The sequence below is a fragment of the Buceros rhinoceros genome, unplaced genomic scaffold (assembly GCF_000710305.1).
Source record: "Buceros rhinoceros silvestris isolate BGI_N320 unplaced genomic scaffold, ASM71030v1 scaffold36860, whole genome shotgun sequence".
NCBI classification, from domain to species: domain Eukaryota; kingdom Metazoa; phylum Chordata; class Aves; order Bucerotiformes; family Bucerotidae; genus Buceros; species Buceros rhinoceros.
Genome location: NW_010391967.1, coordinates 6,761 through 17,528, shown reverse-complemented (window position 1 = coordinate 17,528; position 10,768 = coordinate 6,761). Strand labels below are relative to the sequence as shown.

Sequence of the window (10,768 nt, the reverse complement as noted above, 5' to 3'; positions counted from 1 at the left end):
GGGGCTGGGGGGCACGGCCGCGCCCGGGGAGGTGTTGGGGACTGGGGCAGGTAGGTTAGGAGCCCACCACCAGCCTCTTGTCTTGGTTTGCCGCTCTGTGGCTTCCCTTAGACCACAAACCTCCTCATCGTATATATTCATATGTCTGTCCTCTCATGTCACCCATGTCAGGGACTTGAGGCTCCTGAGCCAGTTCCAGAGCTGGCAGGTAGCGCCTCCAAAGGGCTCTGGCTCCTTCAGAAGGTGCCCAGGAGCACGCTGCAGCCTTGGGTAAGCTGGGCAGGCAGCGGATGGCCCTGGCTTTCCAAAAAGCAATCACAGATTTGCTGCTTGTTTTCATCTGGAGCTTGTTTTCGTCTTTGCTTCCACCACTCTGCCCGGGGATGCTGTCTGTGGCATGACAAGTTATTTCAAGAAGTGGGGCAGTGCTGTTGATACGGAGGGGAGCGGAGGCACCCAGATTAAAGTTAAATCTTCACAGATAATTGGGAGCCTGTTTCCTGCAGAAATCAGGTGAATGTGTATGTGCTGGGACAGCAACAGCTCTGTGATCCCTAGGGGCTACCCCCAGCCACCCCACTTGCTCCCGTGGGGTCCTGGCTTGGGGGCTCATGGACCTGTTCTGGGTAGGGGTGGCTGGAGACGCAGTGCAGGGTTAGTAATTCCCCCTGCTGCTGCCTCAGACCTGACAGATGTCTCTCCTCTAAGCTTCATTTTTATAAATTGGCCTTTTAAAGTCCGTCATCCCCGTGCAGATGAAAGGAAGATGCTGTGGTGTCTCTGCGCGCGTGGCTCCGAGCTGCAGCCTGGCTGCGGTGCCTGGGTGCTGAGGCTTTTTGTTTGGGGCTTTATCTTTTTTGAAGTGCTTTTTTTCTTTTTTCTTTTTGTTTTTTCCCTTAATCTCTTGGAGTCTGTTGCGTCTCAGCTTGACGTCCCTTGGCTCTGGGCAGGCCAGCTCTGCTCTGTAGCACCAGCCCCTTCTGGAGAGATGGATGGGGACAAGCATCCTGCCCCAGTCTTGGGGCAAAGCTGATCTGCTCCCTTCTGGCAGATGCAACCAAACCCGTCACCATGGGGCTTTCTCTCCCTCCACCAAGCCCCTTTCTGCTCTTTCCCCTTTGCACCCTTTTCCTCTCTCTTGCTTTTGCAAGGATGCCCTCTTGGATGGGCAGCAGGAGACTCCTTTTCACCCCCCTTTTCTCCCTGGCCCATGGCTTGGTGTCGGGGCAGCCTCTGGGGCAGTGGTGAGGAGCTGGGACCCTGAATTTTAGAGCTGAAGGGCAGTTGCCACTGTGGCAAGCTGAGTCTAAATTCTCAGCTTGGTGATGGATGGATAAGCAGGAATTGCATTTGCTGGGCGGGTAACAAACAGCTTTGCCTTTTCTGTTGCTTTCCTGCTGTCTCTTGGGAAAATTCAGACACTGCTCCTTAACTGCAGGGGTGGGTTTTTCCCAGCTGGCGTGGATCCCGGTGAGCCCGGCAGCTCAGGTCTCGGGGAAAGCCCTGTCATGCTGGGGAGAGCCTCACTAGGGATTTCTGCAGGGAACTGGTGATGGTGCTGTGGGATGTGTGGAACATGCGTGTGCCTTGTCCTTGCTGCCTCCCTGGCACACATCGAGCAGCATCTCTGTCTCCAAAGTGGGAAGATGCCACGTATGGGGGGCAGAGATGCTGCTGAGGGGAAAGCTGTGTGGTCCTCGTGACCAGCGGAGAAGCCAAGCTCCCACGGTTCTGGTCTCGAGCAGCTCGGGGTTTTCTTTCCATCGAGTGCTCTTGTTGCCTGTGTGAGTCTCTCTGTTTGAGGTGGTCTGAGAGCTGCTTCCAGGGACGGAGGGTGTTCCCGGAGAGCTCCGATGTTTCGTGCTGGGAGGTCAGGCAGCCTCTTATCTCCATAGGGATGTGCTGGGGAAATGGTAGCCAGCTCCTGGCCGCTGCTGCTGCTCCAGATCACAACCTTCAGGGCTCAGCCCCTGCATGGGGGCTGCTGCCCGACAAGGTCTGGAGGATGAGGAGCAGGTTAGCTCAGTCCTCGGTGGACTGATTTGGTGGCTTGTGCAGTTTGTCTGATCAGTAATTAATTATTGGCCATGTAAGCTGCTGGAGGGTCGCTACGTGTGAGCTGTTAGCAGGAGTGATCCCTCACTAGCAAAATTGCTGCTCTCCAAATGGAGAACAGCAAAATGGGGGGGAGCTGTACTGTCCTTCCAGAAGTCTGACTCCCCAGGCAGGGGTGTGGAGCAGGGCAGGGGCAGGACATGCGTGTGGAGCAGCCACGGCCACTCCGGGCTCTGTATTTGAGCCAGCTGAGGTGGATCAGCCAAACAGCCCTCCTGGGGAAGGACGGGTGTCGGGACACACGGGCCGTGTCTTTGGGGACAATGGGCTGAGCAGTGCCCCAGTTGCTCACTGGGCAAGGCTCACAGCAGGCCCAAGCAGCCTCGGCATGGTGGGGACAATTCTTGAGATGCAGCTGTTGCTGGGGTCTCCCCGGGGAGGCGGTTCGAGCTGCTCAAAGCTAGGAAGAGGTTTGGGAAGTGCAGCGTAAGCACATCAGAGATGCACGTGTGCCCATGTGAGTCCCACGGCCGCTGGGAGAGGGACCAGCGTGGAGGGTGGGCAAAGTGGTGCTTCTGCCGTGGGCATGCAGGTCTGGTCTTCAGCTCCCTCCAACTTTGGGTGGGCTCCTGGGTCTGGCTTGTTTTGTTTTGGTTTTTTCCCCCCTGTACCCCACTCACTGGCTCTGCCAAGGACCGGTGCCAGGGTTATCCATCCCACCATAGTGCCTGATGCTCATTAGGGAGGGCATAGCGGCAGGGGCCGAGTTCTCACTTGGCTCTGTCTGATGGAGATGTGACCAGACAGAGAGGGCTCAGCCATGACTGGGGCGGACATGAGAGCAGCGCCTGCCCCAGGTGAGATGTCACCCAGCTGAGGAGGGTCTGGGCTATAAATCCTGGGAATGAGCAGCTTTGGCAGAGCCAACCAAAGACACAAGATCCGTGTCTCCTCTAATGAGTCTCTTAAAAAAAAAAATTACAAAATCGATGTGGCAAAGGATCGGGGCCGAAGTACAGATGGGGAAGGGCCGGCTGCTGGGTGCGGAGGGAGGGTGCTGCCCCGCACCCCTGTGTGGGTCCCTCGGGGTGCCCGGTGCTGCCTTGCCCCATGGGAGAGCTGCCACCGTGCCAGGGCAGAACACATGGCTGAGGGAAGACCTGAAGGCAAATCCCCGCAGGCTGCTCCGGTCGGGGACTCCTTAGCGGTTTCATGAGAAATCAATAATGCTTTTGCATGGTCATAATTGTAAAACAAGTACAATTTATGGCTGCTGCCGGGGCCAAGATGATTTTCCACCGTACGAGGGGAACGGCACAAAACCACGTTCCCACAGAGTTTCCCTTTGCTTCGGGGCTGCAAACCTGTTTCTACATCCTAGCAGGGGGAGACCCCCGTTTGTGGGGTCGCCTAAGGTGGGCTGCCAGTGTCCGTGCCCCCACTCACGCTGTCCCCTTGTCCCCGCAGCCCGCCGACAGGTGGAATGGGGCAGCCATGAACGGCGATGCCCTGTGCCAGGAGCCCTCCTCCCCGCTCCCCGACTGGAGGGAGTTCTGCGAGCTGCATGCCCAGGCGGCCGCCGTCGACTTCGCCCAGAAGTTCTGCCAGTTCCTGAAGGAAAACCCCCACTACGACACCCCGGGGGCAGAGACCTCCTTCTCCCACCATTTTGCTGCCAACTTCTTGGACATCTTCAGCCTGGAGGTCAGCCGGGTGTTCGTGTCTGACTCCCCCACCAAATACAACATTGTGCCCTTCGTGGGGCTGCAGAACTGTCACGTCCCCTACGGGCGTGAGGTCACCTCAAGGAAGGAGGAGACATCTACCGAGTCGCTGGACAGCATGGACACCCCGATGGGTGCTGGACGGTACCTGAGCCCAGCACAGCAGGTGCAGGCACGCAAGGTGTCCTCCTACGGCCAGTCCCGCCGCTCGGAGGATGTCTCCATCCATGCTGCCACAAAGCCCAAGTTCAAGAAAGGCTTTTCTTTGCGGAACATGAGCTTGTGTGTGGTGGATGGGATGAAGGGGATTTTGGGAGTATGCCCCCATCCATGCTGCCACAAAGCCCAAGTTCAAGAAAGGCTTTTCTTTGCGGAACATGAGCTTGTGTGTGGTGGATGGTATGAAGGAGATGTGGCACCGCAAGTCCTCTCCAGAGCCAGGCGCTGAGGCTGCCCCAGGTGGCCGGAGATCTGAGAGGGAGCAGTGGCCAGCTGGGGGCAAGGAGCCTGGCGACCCCCGAGAGAAATGGACCCACAAGCTGCGCCTGTCCAAGGTGCCCTCCTCCAAAGTGGACCTGGTGGACATCCAGAGGGAGGGGACGCTGCGCTACATGGTGGCTGACGACACGAACTGTGTGGGCAGCTCTCAGTGGCAGAAGTGCCGCCTCCTGCTCCGGAAGGCAGTGAAGGTGGAAGGAGAGAGGTTCCTCCTCGAGTTTTATGTCCCTCCGAAGGTAAGTCCTGGCTTTTCTCCACTGCTGTTTTTCTGAGCAATTCAAGCAGCAGTTAGGCTTTGCTTGAGGTTTTCTTATTTCCACTGCTGAGCTGGATGAAATCCAGCTCTGGTCCGGAGGAAGATTTGGTGCCCAGCAGCTGAGATGCGAGAGGGTGGGACAACGTGGTTGAAACCCATCCAACCTGCAAGCCTCGCTCGCTGCTGTTCACCGGAGCTTTGCCTCTTCCTTCCCCACAGCCCCTGGGAGAGGTGCCAAACTTCCCCTTGTCCTTTGGCCCCCAAACACAGGGGGGCCACAGTCTTGGTGGAAAAGCTCATTCCCCCATCAAGACATGGGGTGTCCAGGCCATCCAGAGGAGGGTTTTTTTTTTAGTTCCCACCATGTTGCAGAGGCCTGTGACAGACCAGAGGCTGATGCAGCAGCAGCACGGCCAAGATCGCTGCCTGGGCTCCGTGCTTCAGATCCCAGAGGGTCCTTAATCCCCTTTCTGAAAGCAGGGAGTTTTTTCTTTTAAAAATAATAATACATTTGGAATAATTTTGCACCTGCAAGGCTTCCCCTTCCCCCTCAATGCAGTTTTTGGTGATGGAAGACACCAAAGTGATCTTCTCCAGGGCTAGAGGGGGTGGGTTTCGCAACTCTCCTCCCAGACGGCCCTGACTACATACCCTCCTGGGCAGAGGAACACTGATAATTACTATTATTGTTACCCACCACGTCACTTCTCCTTGCCTGCATCTGTTCTTCTTCTGTAACTTCAATGAAAGCTTCAAAAGCAGAAGCGGTTTTCATTGCGGTGTGTCCTCAGCACATCCTCCCTCCTCTTCACGCGCAGGGGGACGCGTCTGAGATGCAGGGAAACATGGTACCTGTTTTCCTGGGGGCAAGGCCAACTGGTAGAGCGGTTTGTTCAAGAAATGTGGGTTACAAGACCTTCAGTCTCCTCCTCGCCGCAGGACTGCCTCTGCCACCGGGCTGAGGGAGGGGATGTGTTGCCCTGCCTGTGCTAACGCTGTGATTGTGCCTTGTCTGCACGGCGCGTTCTCCTCCCTGAAGAGCTCAGGGCAAATAACTAGCTGTGCACAGAATCACAGAACAGTTGGGTTTGGAAGGGACCTCTGGAGATCATCTGGTCCAACCCTCCAGCTCAAGAGGGTTCCCCCAGAGCAGGTTGCCCAGGCTCCCTGGGCTTTACTCACTGCGTTTGCTGGTAGTGAAATCATCCCCTGGTATTTAAGGACTTGGGAAGAGAAATCTCATTTACTTCATCTTCTCCAGGACTTCCCTGCTTGTGTTTCAGTCCCTGGTAGCAAAGCTGGGCCAACACGAGGCCTCATGCTGCCACTCCATGGGTCTCAGGGTGCTGTGAATGCTGGGTTTGGTGGAGGGATGGATCTGTACAGGATACATCAGGACAGAAGCATAGCTCATATTTTAAAACAGAATTTTCTACTTTTTGGAGGCCAAAACGAACCTTGGCACTGTTAGTCAGTGCTGCTCACCGAACCCCCAAGGGCACATCTCTGTAGAGAGCGGCGCAGCATCGCTGGGGGCTGGCTGGGGGCCTTGCTCAGCCCAGGGACCAGCTGAGACCCAGCTCAAGGAAACCGCCGTGGCCACGGCTCGATGGCCGGAGGATCCGGTGAAGGTGGTCGTTGCGGGCTGTGCCCAAGGGGCGATGAACAACTGCTGCTCTTAAAACATTTCAGAGTGTTCATAGAGGGATTTTTTTAGTGTATCTTGATTTGCCTCTAAAAATCAATTTCAAAACTATTTTATGGCAACTTGTATGCACATTGTCTGCTCTTCTGTTGCAATCACACCCTGCCTTGGTTTACATCTTTCTCCCCTCGTCCGATCTCGCTTTCCAGCTGCTGAGTGATTCAGCTGTACAAGTGGCACCAGTCTGGCACAGCTGGAGGAAAGCAGCATTTTGCTTTGGCAGCCCACAGCCTTGGTTTTGTGTAGACCCTACAAAAACTATGGTCATGCCTTTAAATCTTTAAAGTGAAGAGCCCTCCTGGAGAAGACCCTTCTCTGGCTCACCTTTGAATTAACACCCTGTTTTCCTTCTTTTTTTGAAGCAGCTGCCTCCTCCTTTCTGACCTTCTGCCGTGCAAACCCCAAGATGGAGAAATGCCCCAAGGCAGGGCTGAGCCCGTGTGGAGGCAGCGCAGGGACCCTGGGGCTGCCAGAAATGAAACATCCTGGAGGGGAAAAAGTAGTTCCTGTTCTCTCTTGGATTTTTTTTTTCTCCCCCCAAAAATGGGAACTGATCCCACTGTTGGTAACCTGCAGCCCAGTGCTCATTGCTGGCCTCGTCCCACCCTGTGCATCCAGGACACCAGCCACAGGTTTCAGCATCTTTGCTTCCCGCAGCCGCGATTCTCCAAATCCTGGAGCCCTGGGGAGGACCAGCCCCAGGGAGCAGCTCCGCAGGCTCCTTTGGGGGATTTGTTATAATTAAAACAAATAGCGAGGGAATTTGTTACTCAAGCAGAGACTTGGAGTGGGAGGCGCTGGGTCCTCCCCCACCACCAAGGCTCTGGCTGGTGCCAGGAGCCCCGGGGGAAATTAATTTCTCTTGATTTTTAATGTAATTAAAATTCCCTGCATGGCTAAGGCTGCTGTGTCATAGCTTCTCCACAGAACTGCTGCTCCTGCACGAGGTAAACAGGGCGTCTTCCGGCGCTGCTTGGGAAGCGTCACCCATCAGACAGCCCTGCTCTGTCAGGAGAGGATTTATAAAGGAGAGGAATAAGTAGTCCTGGTAGAGCTGGCGTTTCAGCCTGTGCTAGAGCAAGGAAGAGGTTTGGCAGTTAAATGCGGTATCCTCCCTGTCTTCCACCGGGCCCCCTCTGGGATTAATTAAAAGAGCTTGGAGTTATCATGCACATGAAGGAAATCAATGCCTTTTTCCCCCCTCTGCAATAACAGAGCTGCGATCCTGCCTCTGAGAGCTCCGCTGCAGCGTCCCCGGGGAGAGTTTGATTCAATGGAGCGACTACTTTTTTACTTATCGATTTATTTTAATTTATTTCTCTTTTCCCAGGCTTCCAAGCCCAAGGTGAGCATCCCGCTGTCAGCCATCATCGAGGTGCGCACCACCATGCCGCTGGAGATGCCCGACAAAGACAACACCTTCGTGCTAAAGGTGAGGGCAGGGTGGCGGTGGTGCATATCCCGACGGGGACCCCATCTGCGCCCGCATCCAGCCCCTGCTGCAGGGATGCTCAGTTCCCAAGGGGACTGTTGCCTTGGTTTTCAGAGCCGAGATGCCAACAGCGCTAAGGATCCCTGCGAGATCCCTGCCTTCCCTCCCCACAATGATGCAACCTCCACCTGGTGCCCGGGTATTTGGGGATCAAGCTGTTTGCCTGGCTTTCGCCTCAGGGTTTTGCTTCTCCATGTCATCAGGAGGCAGGTTAAATTAGTGTCCAGAGACAACCCACAAGGGGAAACCCTCTTTGGTGTGGCTGCCTGTGGTTTTGTGACTGCCGCAGCCCCAGATCGATTGACTCAGGGTGATGTGAAAGGCTGTGCGGAGCCACAGAGGCCCTGGGGATCAACCACCTCACACCGTGAGTGTATGAGCAGAGAGTGAAAGTCTCTCTCTCTCTCTAGAAAGAGTTTTCCATATCATGCAGTTAAGCACCTTAATGGTCCCTCCTGCTCTGCTGAAAGCCAGCAGCCTGTCACGGCAGATCGAGGCTGGGTTTCGCAGGGTCCTGGCTCGGGGTGTGACGTGATGAGGGATATTGTTGGAGATGGTGTTTCTTTCCAGCTAATGAGGCTATCCCTCCTCACTTGTGCTGATGGACTTGTGCTCTCTGTCAGAGCTGTTGGATGTGCTCAGCTGGGAGGTAGCACATGTACATGGGGGACTACCAGCGTTTGGAGGAGTTCTGTGTCTTACCTCTGCTAAAAAGCCACCTCTCTTCTTGATGCTTCTCCCTAAAACTATGTGGCAAAGGCAGGGTGGAGAGGCGAGGCTTCCCAGCTGAACAAACCTGCCTAAAAGCTCAGAACACTGTGAAAGCAGAGGAGATGAAAAACGGAGCCTGGCTTTGTGAAAGCCCCCGTGCCTGGTAGCCTACTGGCCCTAGCACACGTTCCTGCAGGAAATCGCTCTCCACCAAACCCGGCCCCTTGTAAAGGACCCACGCTTCTGGCAGCCTCCTGCTGCTGTTCAACCTCTGCTGTGGCCAGTGTCCACCGTGGACGTGGAGGCTAAACCAGCTGTTGTCTTCTGTGCCTCCAAGACCAACTTCATAAGTTGTCTGCTCTCCAGACTGACCAGCCCAAAGTCTCTCCCTGCTTTTCTTGCAGGCTCTGGAGAGAGAATTTCCCAAAGCGTACATGGTGCCATGGCCAGGAGCAGATGGGAAGGATTGGTTCTCCTTTCTTCTTCCTCTTTATCCAGCCCAAATTGATCCAGTTGCTTTCTTTGGACCCTGGTGATGATGTTGACTCATGCGGGCTGCTGTAACCCCTTGATGCTTTTTGAAGAACCACTCTGGAGCTGCGGTTCCCCAACCCAGAAGCCCGCAGTGATGCGTGTGAGCCCGCCTGTGTCCTTGAGCTCAAGGCTGGTTTCAGCATTTTCTTCCACTGAGCATTTGTCGGTTCATTTGAATTCTTGCCTCATCCTCCAACACACTCACGATGTGGTGTCGTCCGTGAATTGATTGGGCATCCTTGCTTTGCTTTTGTCCTAAGCATTACTGAAGAGCAGCACGCACAGAGTCCTTGATGCGAAGGAGCTTCTGAGCATATCCCTCAGATTTGATCGTTAGCCATCGATAACCCGTTAACCATCAATGACTGCTCTTGGAATACGGCTCATCAGCTACTTCTGATCATGTTTTCTAGATCCCATCTCAGCTTGCCACTCTGTTTTCTGGAGCGTTACATCAGTGTCCAAAGTGTGGCCCATGCCACGGATGTGACGCTGCTTCTCCGTGTCCCTGGGGCTGTCATGCGCACAGCAGATGCGTTTGTCAGGGTTTGCTCATGGCAGATCCTTGCTGGGAAGATTGAGCTCCTGGGTGCCTGTGGAGGGTTGGTTTCCCTGGCTGCTGGAGCTGGGCCTGAGCTTGTCCTCTTCCATCTTCTGGGGCCAGATGCGCTCCCTCCACTCCCACCACTAACAGCTCTGTGATTGCGTCAGCCATTTCTTTAATTACTCCGGGGAATGCTCCAGGCCGGTCTGAAAACACCTGATGTACCAGGTACCCTCCACCCAGGTGCTGTCCTCTTCTGGCCAGGGCACTTACCCTGCTGGGGGGTTAATTGATTACGATTGATCCTTTGAGTGACCTGAGGCAGCAACTAAAGCAGGAGCCCATCTGCTGGCTCCTCCTCTCCTTCTGCTCCAGCCAGCCTTCGCCCTCCCCTCCCAGCTCTCAGCACAGAGTGCTTCTCCCCTCTTCCCAACATCCTTTATTATTTGTAGCTCACTGTCTGCCCCAGCCCTTCTCGCTGGGACATCTTCCTGCTGCTCTTTTGCTGTCTGGGTGCACAGAGGGGGTGAAGCACCCCTTGGTGCCATGGTGTGGGTTAGAGGGGTAAGAAAGGGAGCTGGGTGCTGTGGCTGCCCAGCTGCCTTCCCCTCTATGGGGCTGATGACAAGCCCAGTCCCAACCTTTGCACACAACATGCCGCACTCCATCAGGTTATGATGGGTGGAAAAGCCCCTGCCCCGTTCCGAGAGGACTCAAAGATCTTAAAGGTCTCTTCCAACCAGATGTTTCTGTGACATGTAAATAACAGTTTCACCAAATTACCTAAAAACGGGCAGGCAGCATGTCCCCACCCCGCTCCGACGCCCAGCACTTGCAGTTTTTTCCATTGCACAAGCAGACTCTTGCAAAACAGCCGGGCCCGGCACGTGCTCCGCTTGCTGTCGTGCCCTGCCTGAGAGAGCAGCCGTGGCTCCCACCTCAGCTTCATGTGCTGCCCTCAAAGCTGGAGAGGCTCCTCCGCTCTGGTTAAACAAACCCAGCGGTCGGGAGGGTCTTTGCTGCTCCCTCCACCTCTGCTTGGGCAGGACCATGCTGCAGCGGGGGAACGCGGTGCTGCACAGCCCCCGCGCAGGCGCCGGGCACCGCTCTGCTCAGCTTCAGGACAGCGATTGTTTGTGATTAATGTGATTTGCCAGGAGGTTGTCTCGGCTGGCCCCACGGTCAGGGCTGCATCGCCAGCGCGGGGCCGCGGAGGGATGGGGGAAAGCTGCCAGAGGCGGGGCGCATC

The 10,768-nt window shown here is 55.5% G+C and overlaps 1 protein-coding gene across 1 annotated transcript in view; it reads left to right on the top strand.

Annotated features, from left to right (window-relative positions):
• Positions 1 to 3,549: 3,549 nt before the first annotated feature.
• Positions 3,550 to 10,768, top strand: part of LOC104499980 (SH2B adapter protein 2-like) — a gene marked incomplete at its 3' end in the record, with an annotated part of 13,974 nt that continues 6,755 nt past the window's right edge. The window contains exons 1-3 of the mRNA XM_010143565.1: positions 3,550 to 4,036; positions 4,140 to 4,513; positions 7,569 to 7,670. Coding sequence (XP_010141867.1) covers positions 3,550 to 4,036; positions 4,140 to 4,513; positions 7,569 to 7,670 — 963 coding nt within the window. The remainder of the gene's footprint in view (positions 4,037 to 4,139; positions 4,514 to 7,568; positions 7,671 to 10,768) is intronic.